Source organism: Chelonoidis abingdonii, chromosome 5 (genome assembly GCF_003597395.2).
Source record: "Chelonoidis abingdonii isolate Lonesome George chromosome 5, CheloAbing_2.0, whole genome shotgun sequence".
In the NCBI taxonomy this organism is placed as follows: Eukaryota; Metazoa; Chordata; order Testudines; family Testudinidae; genus Chelonoidis; species Chelonoidis abingdonii.
In genome coordinates, this window is record NC_133773.1 from 22,716,263 (window position 1) to 22,741,009 (window position 24,747).

General features: G+C 41.1%; 1 protein-coding gene across 1 annotated transcript in view; it reads left to right on the top strand.

Annotated features, from left to right (window-relative positions):
- The window catches only part of MMRN1 (multimerin 1), a 62,660-nt gene extending 40,203 nt beyond the window's left edge, over positions 1 to 22,457 (top strand). The window contains exons 5-8 of the mRNA XM_032782103.2: positions 2,093 to 2,266; positions 7,740 to 9,722; positions 17,289 to 17,435; positions 18,705 to 22,457. Of these exons, the coding sequence (XP_032637994.1) occupies positions 2,093 to 2,266; positions 7,740 to 9,722; positions 17,289 to 17,435; positions 18,705 to 19,126 (2,726 nt within the window). The 3' untranslated portion in view covers positions 19,127 to 22,457. The remainder of the gene's footprint in view (positions 1 to 2,092; positions 2,267 to 7,739; positions 9,723 to 17,288; positions 17,436 to 18,704) is intronic.
- The last annotated feature ends 2,290 nt before the right edge of the window (positions 22,458 to 24,747 follow it).

Genomic DNA, 24,747 nt, shown 5'->3' on the forward strand with positions numbered 1-24,747 from the left:
CCCTGAGCACACCGTCGCTGCTTCACTTCTCCTGCCTCCCAGGCTTGCAGCACCAATCAGCTCAGGCACCGCAAGCCTGGGAGGCGGGAGAAGTGAAGCAGCCATGGCGTGCTTGAGGAGGAGGCGGCGCAGGCATGAGCTGGGGTGGGGAGTTCCCCTGCTTGCCACCCCCACCTTACTTTCTGCAGGCGGCCCTCCCCGCGCTCCCCTGCCCCAGCTCCCTCCACCTAAATGCTGGTGGTGACCGGAGCGGCCTAAGATCCGGCCACCACGGTTGCTGCCGAAGAAAATGGCGCCCCCCAAATCCCAGCACCCTAAGCGACCGCCTACGTCGCTTAAATGGTTGCACCGGCCCTGCTTGTAGGGCCTCTACTAAAATCCATGCTGGTGCAGCCTCATGTCCATGCATACTGTAGACATACCCCTGACAAGAATATCCTAAGATTGCCCACAGGAAGAACTGTTAAATAAGGAAATGCCACTGTTAAATAGTCACTTTTCAGCATAGACCTACACTTTAAACTAGATGGTGTAAATGCCAAGTCTGCTAGCTAGAATTTTGAAGAATTGTCATTCCATTACACCACTGCATAGTTGAAAGAAAATTCCCCTTTGCAGGCTACTTCCTTTGTGTGATCTTTATACTTCCACATTTTGACAGTATTTGTGACTATTGCCATTTGCTGCCATGGAAAAAGACACTGAGTCCATAATGAGAAATGACACAAGATCAATACTAATACTATGGATCTCCACTAATAAATATTTGTATGGATCCATTGCAAGGTGATTTATTAAGTCAAAATAGGGTTTGGTCCATAGTGGGTATTGCAAACATATCTGTATTTATCTATCTATATCGGGGGGGCCAACCTGAGCCTGAGAAGGAGCCAGAAATTACCAATGTACATTGCCAAAGAGCCACAGTAATATGTCAGCAGCCCCCCATCAGCTCCCCACACTCCTCCCAGTGTCTGCCCCTTCCTCCCTGCATCTCCTGATCAGCTGTTTCATGGTGTGCAGGAGGCTTGGAGGGGGAGAGGGAGGAGTGAGGGCAGGGCAGGCTCAGAGAGGGGAGGGAAGGGATGAGGTGGGGGCAGGGCCTGTGGCAGAGCCAGGGGTGGAGCAGTGAGCTGCCCCTGGCACTTTGAAAAGTTGGTGCCTGTAGCTCCGGCCTCGGAGTCAGTGCCTATACAAGGAGCCACAGGTTGGCCACCCCTGATCTATGTATTTAACATAGTCATTTAGGTGGGATTTTCAAATGAGTCTAAGGGAGTTGGGCACAGCAGCTCCCTCATATTTTGAGTACTTAACTCTCTCAGGCTCTTGAAAATCCCAATCTTAAAACCCACTCCTGCAAGATGTTCAAGGCAGGCATATGCGTGAATCCTTTGTGAAGCCCCAATAATGCAGGATCAGGGCCTTACTTCTCTACTGGCTAATTTAAAAGCTGGGAACCAGACATCCACTACTCTCAATAGACCACGACCACAAGGAGGGACAATTTGGATTGATATTTTAATAACTGATTTACTCTTTTTCGAATTATAGTGTCAGAACTATAATGGTTCTATCCTGTATTTTTATTTTTTTATTTTTCTGGTGCTCATTCTTGTAGGATCTAGCTGCCCTGTTCAGAGGGTCCTTCTTTTGATCCTATCACTCATAAATGGATGTATCTTCTTTAGACTGAAGCATTGAAACTACACGTGTTCATTGATTTGTAAATGATAAGTGAAAATAAATATCTTGGTGATGCTATTAAGGGACAAAAAATTAATGAGAGAATGGTAACTGAATCCTCCACCGGGTAGTAGGTGGGAGAAGACTGGGATTATGCTGATTAAGATAGGTTAACCATTCAAAGAGCTCTTCTTGATAATGGATATGGGATGCTTCAGTAATTAGTTACTGCTGTGCTGCTGAATGTCATTAATATGTGAAATATGACAAAAATTAAGATGACTCACTCACAAATTGTAACTCAGAAACTTTGTATTCTACTTTCAGCTAATGTTTCTCAAAAAAAAAATCCACTTTCTTTCCCCTGTGATTTAATAAAGCTTCTTTTTTGCTCTATTCTTCCACCAAGCACTTGCACAAAAAATGAATGAGCAGATTAGCAGCCAGGAGATGAAACTGACTTTTCTACAGAAGAAGGTTGACAACATTTCTGCTACCATGAGTGATGTGAGCAAGACACTTTCCTCTCTGGAAGGCAAAATCAATGAAGATAAGGGCAGAGACTTCCAGTCTTTCCTAAAAGGTAAAAGAAAGAAAGAAATTAATGCAATCACTCACCCCGTTAAAGGTGCCAGGAAAAATGTTTTTATACTGACCTCTGTTATTATTCCGTATTTGTAGAGGGAACACTTCCTTTGTTTCTTCTGAGATTACAATTTTTAAAAGGCCTTTATTTTGGTCTCTTTAATAATAACAAATAATCAATACAATATGTTATGTACTCTCCAAGGTAAGTTAAACCAAGTCACTATTAGGGCATATGAGTTTATCTACAACTTCCTTTCCTTTGCACTTTCTCTGTTTTGCTAGCTGTTGGAGAGGTGGGATTAGCTCTGTTTCTGAGAAATCTGAATTATACACTATTGTGCAATAAATGTTTCACGCAAGTTTGGGGCAAACCTTTGAGGAGCTTTGTTGTTGTCTGGTTTACAAACCAGCATTCACTCTGTTGAAAAATTTGCCTTTGTGATAGAGTAAAATTTTCCAAATGATAAGTGAGGGTTTAGCCATATCTCTGAGGAGGATAGCTATGTTTTAGTTACTGTGAGGTAGAAAAATGCCTTTTATTTTTTTTTAGCAGTGAAGACAAGCCCTGATGTTACAAAGCCGGGTTTAATTCCCAGATTTGCCACATACTTGTTGTATGACTTTGGCAAGTCACTTTGGCTCCAGTTCATCAAAGCCCTTAAGACTGCGCTTAAATCCCTCCTTTAGTGCTTAAGTCCCATTGGCTTCAAATCAAGCATCTGCTTAAGTGTTTGACCGAATCAATGTACCTTAACATACCTGTGCCTCTGATCACCATCTGGGGATAATACTTCTCTGGTCTGTCTTGTCTTGTTAGATTGTAGAGAGACAAGGTGGGTGAAGTAATATCTTTTACTGGACTAACTTCTATTGAGGAGAGAGACAAGCCATCAGGTGTATACAGAGCTCTTTTTCAGGTCTAGGAAATGTACTCAGAGGACATGGCTACACTGTAATTAAAAACCTGCAGCTGGCCTGTGCCAGCTGACTCAGGCTAATGGGGCTTGGACTACATGGCTGTTTAATAGTGGCATAGATGTTGGGCTTGCCCAGGCTCTGGGACCCTGCAAAGCGGGAGGATCCCAGAATCAAGGCTCCAGCCCAAGCCCAAATATCTACACTGCAATTAAATAGCTCTGTAGCCCTGAGTCCCGTAAGCTGCTGACATGGGCCAGCCACAGATGCTTAATTGCAGTGTAGACATATCCAGAGTGACACAGCTAGATACAAAGTGGAACAGATTGCTTAACATAAGAAGTTAATATATTTCAAGGGACCATTCAAGTTGAAGTGAACCATCAACACCTTTCCAGTCATGGGAGGGAAGGAAAAAACAAAAGCTGGGGGCAGAGTTTAAATGGGTTATAGATTATTGTAATAAGCCATAAACGCAGTGTCTGTTGCAGTCTATGATTTTGAGTATCTAGCAAAGTTATGAATTTAATCTCCCAGGCTCATCTTTTCAAGGTTTGCACAGGTTTCCTTTGAGGATGAGGACTGATAGGTCAGATATAGAGTGATTGCTTTGTGAAAAGTGTTCACCCACAGGTGATGTGGTGTTTTTGGCTTTTATTATTTTCCTGTGTGAGTTCCTTTGAGAGCACAATGATTGTCTGGTTTCACCCACATAGTTGTTATTGGGGTATTTAGTGCACTGGATGAGGTACACCACACATTGTAATAGGCATGTGTAGGACCCATGAATCTTGAAAGGTGTGTTGTGGTGAGTGTCAGTCATCGTAGCAGTGGAGATATGTCTGCAGGTTTTGCATCTGTTGTTCTAGTAGGATCTGGTGCTGCTTTGAGTTGATGAGTCCTGGTCTCTAGGCAGCTTGTTTCTGATAATGAGCTTGGAGAAGCTGGGATTGTTTGAAGGTCAGACAAGGGGGTTGAGGAAAGATTTCTTTCAGGATATGGTCCACATTGTGTATGTGTTGTGTTGTTTGATAGGTTCCAGTGTAGGGTGGTAGGTGACAACAAGGGGTGTGCAGTTGAAAGGGGTTTTATTTCTGTATTGAACCAGTTTCTGTGGGTGGTCCTTGTTTGGTGAAAGAGGTTTTAAGTTTGTTAAAGTGTATGTCCTGGACTTTCTCCTTGGAGCATATTCTGTGGTATCTGAGTGCCTGGCTGTAGATAACAGATTTCTTGGTGTATTAGGGGTATATAGTTTATAAGTATTTAGGGTTGGGACTGTCCCTTACTCTATATTCATACAGCACCCACCACAAAGGGGTGTCTAGGCACTCTTATGGTACAAATAATAAATGATGAGCACAATTCCCTTTGGCAGCAATAGCTTTGTAAGGTAAAATTTCTTTATACTACTATGAAAATTTCCACCTAAGTGACACTTAATTGGCTCTGCACATTATTCTGAAGGGAAAATCATGTAAGGATCAACGGTAAATCTGTTTGATATAGTAGTAAACTTAGCACTGATGTGACACTTTTTTTTTTTTTAAGTCCAATTAATCAGGACTCTATGAATCTCACATTATCCCAACTCACGCATCCTAAAACATGACAGTTTTTCTGGAAATAAAAGAGAGGCACCTTCAGGAATGTGAATTCAGGGGATACCTTTCCCTCCAGTAATCCTGATGGATGCCAGGGGGAGAAGAGATGTCATAACAGAAAGGAGCTTTCACAATGGAAGAATCTAGAACTGCTAATACAACTGAAAGAAACAGGATAAATATTGCCAATGCGGTGCTCAGATGCCCCAGTGATATAGACAAGTTTAGCTAGAGGGAAAAAATGAAGGAAAGATTAGAGTAAATACAAAGGGTGGAATCCTGCCCTCATTAAAGTCAGTGCCAAAAGTCCCACTGATTTCAGTACAGCCAGGATTTCACTCATAGAAATAATTCTTCATGACCCCAAAAAGTAAGTGGATCCAATTCACAGCGGGAAAACTCAGTGATATTTATTAGACATGATCTCCCTTTTATGAAACCTTGCTTATCTATTTGTAGTTAAGTCAAGCTTTTTCTTGACTTCTCTGTTTTTTTAAAAAAGATGACATGAACCCTGACCTCTTAAAGTAGGTAAGAAAATAGCAAATAGCTATTTTGGGAAGGTGGTAAGAGCATGGCCAATGAGTCAGTGTGGATTCACCTGTAGAAAACAAGGAGGAGCAATGACACACATTGACTACTCCCTTGCATACCCCATAGTAATAGCTATGGTCCAGCTGCACAGATACCTCAGCTGATCAGGACTGAAAATTCCTTCCCTCAGAACTGCAACATTTTGCTCACTTTCCCAGCATTTGCCCTCAACTACTTACTTTGGTTTTTTTATCTATTAGCTAAGAATAATTTTAGGAAACTGGTACTGTAGGCATAAACAACATGCCTTTGCTTCTCTAAATCTATGAAATGTAATTCACAGTTCCAATCCTCCTGTCTCCAGAGTTGTATACTTCACATACTGTGTGGCTTTCCTTTACCCTTGATCACATTTATACTATCTCTACCATTCATATTGGCCTGCTTTCACTTCTGCGTTTATTGACTCTTGGGCATACATTTAATTTGTCTTCAAACATTTCCCATTTCCCCTCTGCATCTTTTTTATCCATTTCTTTATTCCTTTCTGCATTATCCATTATCCACATTCTTCCAAGATGTGCATTGCTGAAATCCCATGCTCATGTTTTCCACCTCTATTTTGGAATCATTATAAACCTAATTATGAATGTACATTATAAGAATAGCAGTTTTTATACTATGCCTGTCTACAAATGGTTTTTGAGCCGTTATTGCCTTTAGCGATCATGTCCCATGTTTTACCTGGCTAGATGAAATCTCCCTTTACTAGTTCTGTGTTAGATTACCAACATAAATCAATCTCCTAATCAAGTTGCTCTGATGAAAGTGCTGGCATCAACTGCATTTATTAGCTCTAATTATAAACCTCAGGCCCGGGTTGTTGCTGATCTTTATGCAGGTGCACTGTGGGAAAACAGGAAATTAGGATCACATCCCCCCCGGTGCTGTCTTCATGAGGGCTAGGAATAATTGCAGTTCCTGCGCTCTGGGGTATGTAAGTACTGCTCCCTCCATATTCCCCCAGGGCAAACAGCAAACCAGATTGGGGTGAGGTGGAGAAGGGCCATGTCCTCATACCACTTCCACACTGCACCCCATGAAAAGGTGTATACTATATATAAACTCTGCTTTTTTGTGTAGGCGAAAAGTAAAAAAAATAGAGGGCAGCCCAGTTTTCTTCCTTTGCTCTATTATTCTATGTATAAAAATCACCCAAACATCTGTGACCCTAGAGCACAATAAATAAGTGTGTGACTTGCCAGAAGAACTCCCTGCCATTTCTTAAATGGCATCTCTTCATGCTCTTGCACCTACTGCCCCTCCCCCATTATATCTTTTGGCTCAACAACTAGCTGAACAAATGACAGCTTCCTTGTCTAAGCATCTGAGGTGTTTACCAGTCGTTTCACCAGCCACAATATACAGCAGGTCTGTTCTTATGTCCTAAAAAGCTGCTATTACCAGTTTGGCTCACTACTTTTCTGGCTAGAAATACACACACAATTCAAGATGCTTAACACAAGAAGCTTCCTATATAGTCAGACTTGTTGAATGAAACTATTTTCATTTTGAATCCTAATTGCAGCCCAAATATTTTTCAGAAGTTATATAGGCAAGAACCAAAAGCATCTGTGGCATTTGCAAACATTTGGCTACTTGTAAAGACCCAGGAAGAGCCATGTGTCAGGCATGACTTACGCTCTTCCTTAGGCCAAATTTCACCATGGTTTAACTGCATTGGCATAGCTCCTTCTAGAATTGGTATTTATGTGAACTATATTGCAAGTACAAGAGGTGCCACTACAACTAGGCAAAGGTCTGACCTGCAGAGCCCTAGCCTTTTTCAATGGTTCTGCTGCTGCCTACAAGTTCTCAAGTGTTGGTACTACCAAAATTAGAAGGCTCCACCATCGGTCTCAATTCCCTTTTTCCCTCCCATCTCCTTTTATCTACTCACTCTCCATGTATGACAGGAAAACTACAATGAATTTTCTTGATTTCTCCGCCTTCTGATGCAGCATAGCCAAGATAAAACAGATATTTCCTCCCCTAATCCTCTAACATGGTGGTTGAGGGGAAGCATAAGCCTTTTTCTCAGAGTAAGCCAAGAGAACACACATATCTTCTCTGTTGCTCTGCTTGGGACTAGGCAAATGAATGTTTGATTCTGAGCCTATTGAAATCATCAGTAAAGCTCCATTTCACTTCATTGGGAACAGTATCGGGTCCTCAAATATCAACAATTACTAGCATATTAAATTAAATTTATAAGTAAGCAGATCATAATGAGACAACCATTACATTTCAGTTCCTTACAACACAATGTGTGTACTTATTAAATGAAAGAATGTTGGATGTCTATAAACAAAAGACTATTTAGTTATCTGTTTTTTGCCCTTTTTTTTTTTTTTTTAGGTCTCAAGTCTAAAAGTATCAATGAAATAGTGAAAGATCTTATCAGAGAGCAGTTTAAAGTCTACCAAAGCGATATACAAGAAACAGTGGCCCAAATTTTCAAGACTGTGTCGAGTTTATCAGAGGATCTTGAGAGCACAAAAGAATTAGTCAAACAGCTGAATGAGACCCAGCAAAAGTATGCCCAGGAGAAAGAAGACAGGCCAACAAAGAATGAAATCCTGGAGCTGAAGAATGATCTGGTACAGATGAAAGAGGAGATGGGCCTTGCTTATGACAAGCCCATCAAAGAACTAGAGGCAAAGCAGAAATCCTTGGAAACTGACTTGGAGCATGAGCAGACAAGAAGCACCATTTACTATGAATCTCTGAGTAAGACTCTTACAGAAATGAAAGAAGTCCATGAGCAACTGTTATCAGCTGAACGGATGTCAGACCAAAATGTCCCTCCAATAGATAAAGCAGTGGATGATAATATTACAGAATATATTCTCACTCTACATGAGAAAGTGAAGAAACATGGCCTAATGGTGCTGCAGCTGCATGACGACTTAAGAGAACAAGATATCAAGATCAGCAATCTTACTGTTACATTAGAGATTCAGAGAGATTCTGTTCATACAGTATGTGAAGACATCTTGTCAAAGTGCAGGAATGATTTCCAAACAAAGCTAAAGGGCACAGAAGAGAACGTGCATTTCTTAAACAAAACCCTAGCTGCTGTCGTCTTTCCATTGGACAATAAAATGGACAAAATGAATGAGCAAATTAATGATTTGTGTTATGATATGGAGATCCTTCAACCCTTGATTGAGCAGGGGCCACCATTTAGTCTGACAGCAGAGTATGAACAGCAAATTGAAGTGGAAGCAATCAGCAGGACATTGGAAAACCTAACCACTGTTGTTAATAGTCTGCGTTCCACCGTCCAAGAACTTGTCAAAAGCCAGGAGAGGCTTAAAAGCGAGGCTCAAACTCGAGATGAAGTCTTTGAGAGCCGTATTAATGAATGCCTCATGGACCTAGAAGATGGCTTAAATAAGACCATGACAGTTTTAAACAACGCTGTTGATTCCATTCAGGATAACTACGTTCTGAAAGATACTCTAAATGTCCTGCAAAATAAGACCGAGGCCTGCTGTGGTGGTGCTGAGAAGATGGACAGCATGTTGGCATTTATTCCCCAGTTCCAACTGTTGAATGAGTCCCTTCAGACACTGGTCAATGACAAGCAAAGGCACCAATATGCTTCAAAAGTAATTCAGGACCTTTCCAATTTTTCATATGAAGAGCATGCGAAAATAAGCCTCCCTGACCTCAGAAAAGTTTACCACATTTTAAATGAAACATCATCCAAAATGGCCGAGCACCAACAAGACATCAGTCACCTAGAAGAAAAGCTGTTACACTCTACAGAGGTATCAAAAGATCAAGAAGTTCGCCTACAGAGCATTGAGTCGAATATAACCAAGGTTTTGGTGAATAATTGTGTTTCACTAAAAAAAGGCAAAGTTGTTTCAACAGAACAAGAACAAATGGTCTCTTCCAAGATTCAGACACTGAGTTCCAGAGTCAAGGCACTGGAAGCAAAGTCTGTCCGTTTCTCAGTTAATATCCCCCATTTAAACAAGACTGCTTATGAGGCTTGGGGGCTGTGTCAGGATGCCTCAGCCAGCATTCGAAAAGTGAATGCTAGTATACCCCAGTTAATTAAACTTGTTCAACCTGATATCCCACTGCTGCAGAGAGGCCTAAAAGAGCTCATAGAGTCTGTGTTAGATATAAAAACAGGGACTATCCTGTCTAATTTAACCTGGTATGTGGACAAATCCATGGCTGACGCTCTGAGCAATATTACCAAACTCCAGAAACAGATGAAACAGGCTGTAAAGAAACCAGCTATGGTGAAAAAAGGGACAGTGAATGCCACCACAAGTGTGGCAGGCCGAAGTCAGAGAAACACAGACAACGCTATAGAACCAGGTAATGCATTTTACAGACACTAACTGCTGGGGTCTTTAATGTTATAATAAAGGCTTATGTAATCAATGTAATAAACCAAATCAATTAGCAGTCCCAACAGAGTTGGCAGGAGAACTTGACTAAAAATGAATAGGAATAAATAATGCAGCACTCTCAACATATCTGTGACTATGGGTGTATGAATAATGCAATTAAAATCCTTCAGTGGGCCCATGCCAGTTGACTTGGTCTCAGGGGGCTCGGGCTGCACGATTGTTTAATTACAGTGTAGATGTTCAAGTATAGGTGGCAGCCCAGGCTCTAGGACCGTGTGAGGTGCGAGCATCTCAGAGCTTGGTCTGCAGCCCAAGCCTGAACATCTACACAATAGTTAAATAGCCTCTTAGCCCAAGTCCTCTGAGCCCAAGTCGGGTGCCTAACTGCAGTATAGACATACTCTTAAAAGTGTATTTGTCCTCTGGAAATAGACTTTTTACAAAAGACCTCGTGAGGTCCCATGGTTTTTTTCCTCAGTGAAGCCACATCTGCTCGGTTTAGGATGTAAAAGTAACATTGGGTTAGCTTTTAAATACCAGCCCAGCCTTTCAAATTCAACTGAGAATCTGAAAATCAAGTGGCAGTCCAGCTAATGCATTAGCTATAAAGATTCTGCAGTTGGATGTCAGAATAAAGATGTGAAAACCAGAACAGGAATGCAGTTTGCTCTTCAAGAGTTGCATCAGCATTCCGCAGGCCCACCAATGGGGGGGGCAAAGAGGACAATTGTCCAGGGGCCCAGGCAATTTAAAAGGGCCCAGGCTCCCCCTGCATCCCCTCCCACACCCAAACTCCCTCCCAGAGCCTATACCCCACACTCCCTCCCGCATCCCAACCCCCTGCCCCAGCCTGGTGAAAGTGAGTGAGGGTGGGGGAGAGCGAGCGATGGAGGATGGAGTGAGCCAGGGTGGGGCCTCAGAGAATGGTCAGGACAGGGGCGTGGTCTCAGGGAAGGATGGGGCAGGGCGGGACAAGGATCTTTGGGTTTGTGCGATTAGACAGTTGGCAACCCTACCGGGCGGGCATGTAAAAGCCCCGGGCCTGCCAGAAGAGCGCACCCAGCAGCGCAGCCAGCAGCTCACTGAGCACCAGCCAGCGCAGGCGCAGCACTGCCCAAATGTCAGGTGGACTGCATCTGCATGGGCACAGCTTGTGCGTGCATGGGGGCCCATTAACTGTTCTGCCCTGGGGCCTGGGGTTGCTGTCAGCAGGCTCTTTTTTTAACAGGAGTAAAAAAAAATAAAAATAAAAATGTAATATAGGCCCCAAGCCTGCAAACACTTAGGCACATGTTTCACTTTGAGTATGTGAGCAGTCCCACTGATTTTATGGGACTACTGCTAGCTACTTCAAAGCTTCATTAAGACTACCAGTGTACTTAAAGTTAAACATATGCCAAGTATTTGCAAGATCAGGGCTCTAGTCAGTAAAATGGGCATGACTAAGTATACCTAAAAAGCAAGTAAGATGATGTCATTTTTACAAAGGCACTTTTCAGAGAAGTACCACATGTGAATGGTTTCCTAACTTCATGTCAGAGGTCTAATAGCAAAAAATAAAAATATAAAATTTGAGGTACAATATTAGGCATCAGCTTTGACTGAAATTCTACAATACAAGCGAATGCTTAGTTTGTGTCACTTCTGTGCAAGTGAAATAAAACGAGAAAAAAATAAGATGCTGGGTAAAATTTTCAAAAATGGTTTAGTGACATAGGAGCATAAGTCACTTTTGTAAATGGGACTTGGGCTCCTAAGTCACTAGGACACTTTTAAAAAAAGTGTATTCATGGGCTATGCAGGATAGATAATGGAAAGGGAAGTAAAAATTTCCATGTTACACTTACCTGTTTATAGGTGCTCAAGTGTTGGCAAATCTCTTTGTATCACTCATCCACCTTTTCTATCCCATTTTCTCCCAGGTTCTTTACTAGGTTTAACTGGAATCTGCATTATGTGCAGGAACCTAACCAGTTTTTTCCCCATCTGTGGTCAGTTTCCAATTTCCACACATCCATTACTAAAGCTAAGCCAATAGTGCAAAAAAATTATTCCTAAATATCCATTTGATTTAAAAAGCCAACTTCAGTTTCACTCTCTTTGAGACCCTTTCGTGGTAGCTTGCAAGTGCTTGAGCTTTATTGGAATGAACACTGACTAAGGTCTCAGTTCAAGTATTTAAACATGTGTTTAAGTTCAACTATTCAGCAGAGTATTTAAGCCCATGCTTCAGTTTAAACACGCATTAACACAAAGGTCAAAGAATTGGGCCAAAGGTGTCTTATCCTTAGGAGGATACGTCAAACTTTTATCTGGCAACTGAAAGACGCTTAAAAATGCACTGACATCTGCAAAACCCTTTCCATACAATAAAGGCGAATTTCAATTATTTATCCTTAGTACAGTGACTCCTTCTGAGACATCTCTGTTTTCTGCCTGCCTCTGTCATTGCACAAAAGATGGAAATTCAAAAAACCTTGATCCTAATTAAAACTAAAGGGAGAGAAAGATCCCTCCTGGATCTTTCACTTTGTTGGAAACTGTCAAAAGGGCCGCTGCCTGGAGCACAGGAAGCTGCCAGCTGCTTATTTTTAAACGTTAATGAATAAATGTCATTCCTATTTATTATTTATATGACTCTGAATTTTCACATATAGCTTTCTTGATAACTTTTGATGTGCTTGTAGAAAGCAGGGATCTTTGCAGATAATAGCAAACACAATTTTTTAAAGTAATTTTTCTATACAGCTTGAAAGTAAGGTTTCTATAAGATTTTCTAAAGCTATTGAGGCTTTTGAATGCACTGTTGATAACCCCTCAGCACTGTCACTAGTTTATTACTGTACAGTTCTACAAATAGTCTAAACATTATCCTTCTTACACCTCCGGTCCGCTCTGTCCTGTTCCTTGTGGGATGGATTTTTCTCATCCAGAAAGGTTCCTCCTGTCCATATTTTAAGAAACTATACACAACACAAGTAATATGTGTCAGCTCCATAAGAGTCTCCAAATACAAATGGTCAGCATCGCCACTGAGTTACAAGTCTCTAATTACAGATTTTAATAGGACTTAGATGTTTGTTTTTCTGGGCTTTTCTTCACTACCAGAGTAAGATGACCTAAGTTAAGCTACTCCAGCTATGTAAATAACATAGCTGGAGTCGACATAGCTTAGGTCGACCTACCCCGGTGTCTTCACTGCGCTGCATTGGCAGGAGATGCTCCCTGGTTGACATCTCTTACTCTTTTCGGAAAAGTGGAATACTGGCGTTCACCAGAGAATTATCTGCCATCAATTTAGCGGGCCTTCGCTAGATCCACAAAATCGACACCCGCTGCATCGATTGCAACGCTGTCAATCTCCCCGTAGTGAAGATGAGCCCTTTGTTTAGTTTTGTGACAGCTTGAGGAGCCTAATCCTGCAACCCATATGCAAGTAGAGCCAAATCTTGGTCCCATTGACATCAATGGTAGAATTTCCATTGACTTCCGTGTGATCAGGATTTGGCCCTATTTAAATGAATGGGAATTTTGTGACTGACGTTAATGGGTTCCCATTGAAATCAGTGAGACTGCAGTTCTGAAGCCAGTTGTGGTTATAGGTGTACACAAGGAATGCAGAGTCAATTCAAGCCCTTTCATCCTATCTTGTGTTGAATATAATGGGAATTTGGGGTGACTGCTAAGTAATATCTAAGTAATAGCTCCACCAAGTAATCGACTTCAGTGGGATGACAGTCTTTAAGCAGGTGATGTGTTTTGTTCCTGTGTGTGAGAAAGTGAGAGACCAGAAAAGGGGAGATAAGCATAAAGGTTATTTTCATTTTTGTTCTCATCTCCTGTATCTTATTTTCATTCCTTTCATCTCGGTACATTCACATGAACCTGACTAAAGTTAACCGTTCACAGTTCATCAGAGAATCAAGCATCCCAGAAGTTATAGTTTATTCAGGTTTCAAAAATATTTCCACTTTATTTTCTATCTTCCTCCTTATTGTTTCTGGCCCAGAAGCATGGTATGTGTAATAATGGATAACAACAGAACAGATTGAACGTTTTTGTCTTTCAATAAGCTATATCAGACCATTTAATTTGAATGCACACTTCCCATTTGTTCCATTGGAGGTGGGACACTCATAATGAGGGTTAAGTTGGAGTTCTACAGTCTGTAGATGTGGAATTGGAGATCTATTCTGGGTCACATTTTACTGATACATGTAAATTCTGACTCTTCCTGACAGAAATGTTAAGCTTTCACTGTTGCTTTATCATTCAAGCCTGCAGTAAAATAAGCCCATTTGTATTTTGCATTAAGTGTTTTAATTGCAAGAGACTGATCATTATTCTAATTCAATTTGACTAGTCATACTTCAGTTGTGCATATTTAGTTTGATAGAATAATAGGCAGATGAAAGGCGATGGTGATGGGTTTTTTTTTAATTTAGTGCTCACAAAAGGCATTGCAATGGAAGTCCTGGAGACTCTCATTCTCTGTTTTAAAAAAAGACCAGTTAGGATAGAGCTACTGCAGTACAAGCTACCTCCCCAGTGCAAGGCCAATGTGCTACTAGTGAGGTGACAGCGTAATTCCATGCTTTGGCCTCTCTGCTGAGATTGACTGACTCCCCTGTAGGCAATCTGTGCCTTTTGTGCCATGGACATCTAGCCACTGGACTGAGACTAGGAATTCATTTCGCCTGTGCCACTGAAAAGCCATTACTTTTATCGCTGTCGGACTACTGACCTAATTGCAACTACGTTGTGGTGTGACCGCCTTTGGGTGTGTTAGAAATCAATTTGGCTCAGGATAATCCCAAACTCTGCCCATCTTTTAATGGTTGCAGGTAGTTAAACAGTCACAGTTACTGAAAACCAAGCATTGGAAAATGACTTCCAAATGCCTTCCTCTTAAGCCATTCCCAAATTAAATAATTGGACTCATGCCTCTCAATAAGCAGGCCAGCTGCAATCATCTGTTCCCTCAGATTATTAAATATCTGATTTCGTTCTAAATAGCGCCTCAGTGGATACTGACAGAGTTTCATTACTTGTTTGAAGGTTTGTTTGTACCACAATGAGTAGAATATTCCCTAAAGAGAGACTGTGGCTGTGTGCCTTTACTAAGAGTAGCAGAACTCCGCTTTAATATTACATCTGTCCTCCGTCCCACTGAATTGCATGGAACTAGTAACCTCATTTATCTTATCCTCTGCTGTTGTTTCTGCCATTTAAACCTTTCATTGAACTATCCTTGCCAAGTCTCTCTTCCACTTACCTGTCCTAGTGACTTGTGAAGGCTTAAATAAAACAAGATGAAATGCTGTGCGCAGAGACATTTCCCTAAGTGAAGTCTGTTTGCAACTTTCCTGCGTTCAGAAGATCTGTGCAATATGGCAGTTGTGTTTAGGGATGTCATGTAGTGCTGAATGGTGCAAAGAAAAGGAAAATATTTGGTAGCTTGACAGGGTCATAGTGTGCTACAAGCGCAGCACAGAGACTACAGTGCTTCAGCAGACAGCTAGAGAATGAGCTGCTCCTGGGAAATTCCTCACTTTTTATGGATGATTTAATAACTTTGGCTTGGTCCTCTCTAGGAATTGGAGGGCCAGATGCTCAGCTGCTGTAAATTGGTGTAACTCCATTCACTTATGCCAATTTATATAATCTGAGGGTCTCTCTTGGTGAGTTTAACTTCACCCTCCACAGTACACGTGTTCCTCCCTTTGCAGCCCTTTAACCAGCCTTCCCCTCCCCAATGCGGATTGCTTCACTGGCCTCTGCTCTTGGCTGCTTCATGGATGTATTTGTTCCTTTTTGGTTGTTCCCGGCAGCTAGGCACAAACGCAGGCCAGTTAACAGGCTGAGATGCATTCAGCATCCCATGCACACTGGGCTGTCCACCCAGAGGAGCTGGTGCTTTTGAACTATGGCACAATCAGCCACTGTCCATCCTTCCTTACATACAACAAAAGCAGTTGTGAGCGTCTGAGAAATGTGAGTCAAGAGTCACTTCAATTAAATCTAGAGCAAAGCGATTATCCAGGCAGGAACAAACAGGTGCTTCATCTTCAGCTGCCTGTGTTGTGACTTTTGACACTGCAATCTTACATTGCTTTATTTCAGCCACTATTGTGATGGATGATACTCACTGTAGGAAAAAATTACATGAGATAACACAAGAACCTTTTTGGTATTTCAGTCCATAAGTCTGATCAATCTAAACTCAAGAGACATTGCACAAAGAGAAAAAGGCTTTAACATTCTGTTCAGTGAAATAAAATTCATCATATAAATAATGTGACTAAATGCAGTAGCACCTGAAATGGTTATGCTGGAAACTAAAGATACCTCATTTGCAGCCATGGAGTTATCTGTGGAAAGAGACAATACAACACTTCCCCTGGCAGTCAGAGCTTATTTGAAAAGACCTTTTGTCTCTCAACTACCCGTTTAAATTTACCATCCTATTCTTACACACCTAGAAGTTGTCCAACTTGCTGTCTTTTCATAGGACTAAGCACAATTTCCATTGCTGGACTCTACTCTTAAGACCTGAGTCTGTTGTATAGTATGGCTGAGACGAGTGCACCTCAAATTATAGCAAAGAAAAATGTTCTCTATGGTTTTTGGCTTTGATTGACCAATATAACAGGAGAAGAAAAGTTTGCAAGCTTCCCTGCTCAGAAAAGTGCATAAGTGTGCGAGTGGTTTGGGAGCTCTTAATCTTCATCACCTTCCATTGAACAGTATGAACCTTGTACATTCTTTAATTTCCGGGACAAACTTTCAAAACAGCCTCTGTGGTAGCATGCCCAAAATTGCAGGGGCAAGGTTTTAAGTGAACAAATCATGGTGTTCCACAGCTCAGATATTATGTTTTAGGGATTGCCTCTGTCCTTGTGCCACACCGCCACGACTTCAGGAGAATCCAACCTGAATCCTGTTGACTTTATAAGAAAGGAGCAGCTCACAGAGCTCCAGGACATGGGAACTTGATGCCCTTCTTGGTCCAGAATAACCCAGACTTGGTGACCTTTCCCAGTTCTGCTGCCACCAAATGGAGTGATGGGCAATGAACGCCATCCCTGAAACAGCTTGCAGTGGGTTGGTGGGCACTGATTCAGAGCCAGCAATTGACATGGCCCAATTTCAAATTTGTTAGATGACCCTGGGCCATCCATCCACAGAAGGTAACATCTTCCATCTTATCTCGTCTAGCCAACCTTGACAAGACATGTAGAGGGATGTAGGGGGCGGGGGTGAGAGAGAGAGACAATGCTCCTGGAACTGACTACCTGGAATGAAGATGTGCAGGTAGAACTGACTGACTGACTGATAGGGAAGGTCCTGCTCTGGCTGAACTCTCTCTGAGGTTGACTTTCACACTCAGAAGGGGAATTTCACCTGATTTCAGGTATGAATAAAGAAGTTTTGCATGGCCCCAGTCAAGACCCAGTGGGCATCATCGTAATTGTTTGTGAATATAGCGACCATGACAATTCAGGTTTTGGTTTTTTTCCCTTTAAAACAGGTGAGTATTTGGGCTGTACTACCTCCCCCTGCCAGAACGGAGGAACCTGCATCAATGAAAAGCAGAGTTTTATTTGTGCTTGTCGCCACCCCTTTGGAGGAGTCAACTGCAGTATGAAGTTGATAGATGAAAATTCTGTGACTGTAGGTAAGTATAGTATTTAGCAAGGTAGCATACTAATGCATATGAGCATTTTGCATCATGCAGTAATCAGCCAGCATTTGCTAACATAACACTGGCTAAATATCTTGTGATCCCCTCTAGAGACTGGTTCACAGAGGATAAGGGCCTACTATTGCTGATACCACTTAAAGTTACTCCTCATGCTCAAGTAGAAGAGTCCTGTACTTTAGCATTGGAGGACTTAATCCCTGTTGATGACCCATAATCCCCTATTTTAGTGTGGCCCACATCACAAGGTTTAATTGGTCTGGATCACAGAGCCAGCCACAAATCCAGAGAGCTCTGTAGTGGGTTGAGTAGACAGGTTACTGGGGAAGGTGTTAGAAACGTATTTGAACAAGCTGAGATGGAATTTTATTACACAATAGTGAAATCCCTTCACTGGGAAATGATAGGCCCAGCACCTCTTGGGGTGTGCTGTAAATCCCATTAGCTACTACTGAGCCTGGGGCCAGATCCTCAGCCAGTCAATCAAATCAGAGGAATTACTATGCCACCTAATGATGTGTACCCTGAAAGCCACATAAATGCTACTGGTAACAGGGAAAGCAGAAAATATACTTGTTCAGCGAAGCTTAAAAATAAATAAATACACATTTTACATCCAAGCCACATGAAATGTGATTTGAATGCTACTTGCAGCAGCTGTTTGGCTGCTTCTCATTCATGACTACATATGAATAGTGAGTAAAATCATTTGTACAGTCGCAGGGATATTAGCATGTATGCTCAGCCGGAATGGGAAAAAAACCCATTTTATTTCCCCCATTTGTTGTCAGGAGTGCTAAATCTCTCCCATATTTGTCTAGGACCCGTGAGCACAATTCCTGGCTTCAGAACAGCCATACACACTGTGTAAATTTTGTGATACCGGGAAAGAAAGAGATCCTGTAGTTAGGGCTAGAGGGAAAATAAAAGCTTTTCTTAATAATAATGCAGTACAGTCAACAATGAAGTTCCCTTGCTGTTTCTGACATATAGCTTTTGTAGATGCACTTGGCACTAATTGTGGAGGAAAATTCATTTCTGCAGTGTATGGAGATTCATTTTGTTTCTATTCTAGCTGTTGAAGCTACTTGACGAGACGCCTTAAATGTTTCTACACTATGTCTGTTTCATTTCCTACTTGAAACTCTGACATACAGAATGGGTTCTCTTTAATTATGCAACAGATGGGGAGGGGGAGGGAAAGACCAAGAAACATATCTCAGAAATACTCTTTACTCTTTGCAGATTTTTCCAAAGGATCTTACAGATATGCACCTATGGTGGCTTTCTTTGCCTCTCACACCTATGGGATGACGACTCCTGGCCCCATCAGATTTAATAATCTGGATGTGAACTATGGATCTTCCTATGTTCCAGCAAGTGGCAGGTTCCGTGTTCCATATCTCGGGGTGTATATTTTCGAATACACCATTGCATCATTCAGTCCTCGCGTCTCTGGCTATTTAGTGGTTGACGGAATAGACAAGCTTGCTTTCCAGTCTGAAAATGTCAACGGTAACAAGTACATTGACAGGGTAATAACTGGGCATGCTTTACTGGAGTTAAACTACGGTCAAGAAGTCTGGCTGAGACTGGCAAGTGGCTCCATCCCAGCCAAGTATCCACCTGTCACTACATTTACTGGTTACTTGTTGTATCGTACATAAGTCAGCCATAAATGCAAAATACCACCTTTGAATGAAGCCGCCTACAGAGTTATTTATCTGTACCTTGAATTTTCTCCTCTCCTGCAAGGTAAATTCCATTGCATGACACAGAGTTTCTCTAAGAAAGATACTCCCATCCTGCAGGACAGGTGAAATTTCAGGAGTCCAGGGGCCTGATTCTCCACAACCTTGTTCCTTGTATAACCATTTACACCTGTGACAAGAGAGTCCACAGGGACTGTAATATGAAAAAAATCACCATCATAAGTGAGTAGAGAATTCTGATCTGGTCATGTTTTGTGCTCACCTTGAACAGGTAAGGGTGCTTTTACAAGGCAGTGGAGAATCAGCCACCAGGTCTGGATATGGTGGGTCAAATTTTGACGTTATTTTCCCAGTGCAACCTGCTTTACTCCAGAGGTGTTGCATAGATTTTGCAGCTCAGAATTTGGGCTCCGCTTTCGCTTATAGCATCAAGTGAAAACTATGTATATTTCCTTTTTTGCTTTATATGATTTGTGAATATCTTTGTATTTTAAAGATATATTTACTTCATAATTTTGTACATGGTCTTGTATGTAAACAATATGGTAGCCAATAGCTCTTTTCTAGAAAAAGGTATAACAAGATCTAATGGTTGGAAACTGATGCTAGATAAATTCAGAGAAGAAATAAGGTGCAGCATTTTAACAGTGAGGGTAATTGACTATTGGAAGAACTTAGCTAGGGAATTGGTAGATTTTCCATCACTGAGCCTTTAAATCAGGACTGGATATCTTTTAAAAATATATTCTATATTGTATTATATATGCTCAGACAAGTTATGGGCTTGATACACAAATTATTGCATAAGGTTCTTTGTCCTGAGTTATGCAGGAGGTCAGACTAGAATTATCATAATGGTCCCTTTTGGCCTTGAAGTCTATGAATCTATGAATGATTCCTCACTGCCTGACACCATTTATAGTCACCTACACCAGCGCAAAGTAGGTGTAAAATGCTATCAATGACATGAATGAGCAGAGAACTCTGTTCTGGTAGCATTTCCTCCCAACTGGCTTTCAGTTTTCTCTGAGGTAAATGACTACACAGGGTACAAGGCACTGGGTATCAGACTTCTAGCTGGACTTTGTTTAAATACATTTTTTCACTGCGGACCAGATCATCAATTGCTATAAATCAGCACTGCTTCATTTAAGTATACAGTATACAGCAGCTGAAAGTCTGCTCCAACACGTTTTGAGTGCTCTCTAAATTATATTGCATTCATTTGCCAGGAAATTATTTCTAAGAAAGTCACAAAACACCAGGATTATTCTTAGTACTCATTAACAGATATACCTGAATCTTAAATAAGAAAGAAAGAAATACACTGAAGTAAGGAGAATGATTTTAGAATCCCATAATTTGAAAATATAGCTTAAAGCTAGGCATACTATTCATAACTGCTTTTTTTTTTTTTTAGGAATTCAAGGTATTTGAACACTGCCCCAATTCAGGACTTGTGATTTTAATGAAGATCAGTGGTTTTCTCTGTAAGGTGTTGGACAGGCACTTGTCCTTCCAAAAGATTCTGACTCCCACACTTAGCAGGAACAAACATTATAGGCCAAATTTGCACAAGGTCTGGTCTACCTTATGTCCTAACTGACCCTGATAGGGATTCTTCCCATAGAAAATCCTCCCTTAAAAGTGTCAGTCAAAGTCTAGTATTTACTTTAGATTAAGGAAAACAACACAACCAGAAAGAACAAAAATAAAGTCTCCATGAGAGAGGGCAGTGCATGTCTCCTCTGAAATATGCTGTATTAATCCTGCCTCATAAAATGGCAGCTCCCCCTGCAGAGAGGGGCATTCTGTAGAAAGTTAAAGGTGCCAGGCCCAGAAAGCAAAATAAGGAGAGATACATGGCTACATTCACCACAAGCAGGGTGGAGGCATTCTTAGGGTGGTTAGGAGCTGAGTAGATTCATCATATCCCCTGGCAGCATGTGCCAGCAGGAGATTCCATGGAGCCTACAATGAACAAGGAGGCTGCTCTCAACTGATGAAAACCCCAAGGGAGAGCAGACAGTGATATCACCATCTGTTCTAACCTTGGGTTCATCACCAGTGGGGAACAGTAGGCTTGTTTGGGACTGAAAAAATGCATCTTACCTAGCACAGACCAGTATGACCTACTGCATTTGTTTTTCCTCTGCATCCCATGTGATCTGAAAGCAAGAAAGCCCCTCCCTTTTTCTTTCCCCATATCAGTCGGATAGTTAACAAGTGAGGCACATGCTTTGCTCTGAAAAGCCTAGATTTAAAAATCTGAATTCCAAGGAGGAAAAAACCCCTCAATAACAGTGCATTTATTGTAGGCCTAAATCCACTAATTATTTGCTAATGGATCTCACAATGCATAAGTTGTCAGAAAGAGATCCTGCAGCTCATTGACCTACACGCCCAAATGAGCAGAGTCACTAGTGTTGGGAACAATTGCAAACCACGCTAGTGTAGTGGTTTTGTAATCCTCTCTTCTGCTTATATGGGACTAATCCTCAACACACCATGAACCTTGAATGTGTGTTTCAACCCCTTCCTCTCCAGTGTACCGTATCTTTCTGAGAATGCTTGAAATCCCCAATTTGACACTAACTCATCCTACTCTCTCACTGAATTTCATCAAACATACCGCCCACATACCCAAATCCCCCCCTTGTATGACTTTGTCATTTTAATAACATATTTAGTCTTCTTTATTCCTGCTGTGGAGATGGCTAAATGGCGTGGAAATTACCCTGCAGATGAAATTCAAATGACCCACCAGAGATTGCATCTCTTTTTAATGTGACTTTCTTTGCCCTTGCTGCCCTTGCCACAAAATCCTTCAAGCTCAGTCTCCAGCTTCATAGGCACTAATTATATTCTCACAGCAGCCAGATTCTTGATAGGTCATCATGTTTTTTAATTTTTCTGCCACAAAAACTCCAAGTTCATTAGCTATGGACCAAGAACTCTGATTAGTATCCAGGTCTTGAGTAGCAATAAATTGGAAATGATCTTCCCCAGTAGCATTGTTGCTATTCCTATTGCACCAACAAAGGGGAGAAATAACTGTTTTTTTTTAAATACACACCAAGCTGCATCTGCCTGCAAGTTTATGTTGTGCATTAACTCACGATGATCTTTTCAGTCATAAAACAAAGTCTAATTGCCTGTGTGTAACTGTTAAAAACCTAAATGGAGATTCTACAGCGTGTGTATGTATCTGCCTCAGCCTTTAAAACTCATTTCCGGGCATGTCATTAAGTATATAAGCCACTTGATCTAATAAAGCACATAATACTGAACATAACTGAGGATCAATAAAATCAGTAAGACTGGCCATTATGCAGAAAAGATAGTGATAAATCAATCAGTCTAGATGCTCATGAGACCCTATTAGAAATCGTCCCAAATGATGGCTCCAACAGCATTTTGACATCCCTTCCCCTTCCTTTTAACTCTTTGATTTGTTTTCCCTGACGATACAGAAATACCCAGCTGCACATCTGAACATTAGTATCTACCAGAAGCCCTGATAAAGGATCACAAAGACTATCCCAAACCTTTATACAGTATAGCGAACATTGGTCTCTTTATCTGGGTGACTCAATAACCATGGCAACATTATCTAGGTTTGGCTTTGACAAGCCCATCCAATTTACTCTGGCGCTCACATTATCATTTCCTCACCTACACAAACCTAGTTATCACTGAATGCATTTCCCCCTCGTATTTTTTATCATTTATGCTGAAATATGCAGTTTTTTTCTAGCAAACTGTGTATACCTTCTTCGCTAGCAGAACAAGCAGCATTGCCCCAAGTCCCTTCCACCTCACTCCTCTAAAGGAGCCCCAACAATTAGCACCTGAATCACTGTCATGAATTGTAGATAGAAGAGTCATTGGCTTCCTTGCACTCCCGTCCTTTTCCTTTTGTTTATTTTTTGGCTGTAAAAACTCTTCTATGGAGGCCTGCATGCTTTTGAAACTCCTATTACAGCCTTATCTGAATCTTTAGGATTCAACTACATAAGCAGGAGAGATAAATACTCTTGAAACCCAAACAGACAATTTTAGACTATTTCCAAAGGAACGTCACCCACAACAGTCTTTAGCAAGGCCACGAAGTTGCAAGCATTATGTTATCCTTATTAATTAAGTGCTGATACTGAGCTTCGCTTTGTACAAGACACAGATAAAGACACGGACCCTGCCATGCTGAGCTTTATAATGTAAAATCAAACTCTCATTTACTGATCATATCCTGAGTGCGTTCCACAGTGACTGAGTAACTTCTGAGACTTGATCAACCTTTTCAGGGGTGTCAGATATAGTGAAGCTAGGATACTTGAGTCCATATTTTTCATCTAATCCTTAATGGATCAACTTCACACTTATTTACCCATTCAGCCTATTCTTAGACTGCACAGGCCCTTTCACTGAACCAGCTGAAATCATTACCATTCTGGAGATCTATGAAGTAGGTGGAAAAGGAGAATCTTCTTGTTTTGTTTGGGGGGAAGCCTTGGTATTTTCTGAACCACTTTAATCCAAGTCACTGTTTCAATAATGTTCAATGAGAAATACTATGAATTTAACATTGCTGTATATTTAATGTGTGCAGAGAAATCTTTTTTCTTCCATTTTCTGTGTGAAAAATTGGCATTCATTCTTGAACTATAGCAATAATGTGTATTATAAATGCCATTTTTCCTTCATAAGTAATATCTAGTAAACCTTTGCCTTTAAATAGGGTTTCATCCTGTAAATTTTTAAGCAAGAAAATTCAAACTGATATCTTGGTAATAAAATTGCTAAGAAATATATTATCAGCAGCATGTTCATTTTAAATTTACTTCAGTGCCCCACTACCCAATACTTAGACTTCTGGGATGGTTGCCTAACAGAAACGCCAACTGTACAGTCACCTATTTCATATACCTAAGTAAAAATGCTTATGAAAATCTTCTTGATGGCAGGTTGCTACATTGTTATAAATGATTCTTATCTTAGAAAATGCAACATACAAACAAAGCACAACCAAGGATATGACTGTTTACAAATAGCAGACAAGGCTTCCAGAAAGCTTGCTATTCAAATCTGTGGGATTTGTACAAGTGTTATCTCTGCAATGAACAAAAGTTCTTTGTAAATACCATAAGTTTTTTGAAAGCTGTGTGAACACATTATTGAAAATCAGTACATTTCATATCGATGAAGATTTAGCATGGCAGGTGTCTGACACTGAATATCTGTTAGAGTATTCCATCTTTTTATCTTGCTGGAAAGCCAGGAACGACTGCAATTAAAAATGGCAAAAATGATACACATGTTTAGAGGGAGAATTGTCCTTGGATCTATCTGAACAATCTGACCCCTCTGCAAATTGCCTTACTGGGGGGAAAAATGAGTTCAGTACTGGTCAACTTATTGATTTTTATCATGACAGATAAAAACATACATGTCATTTGTTGTTTATGATTAGTGTCTGTCAAAGAATGTGCCATTACCTGCTTATACTTACAAAAGACGGCATTAAGCCTCAGAACACAGGGGTGTATTCTCAGTAGGTCGAGTGCTGCAAGGATCCC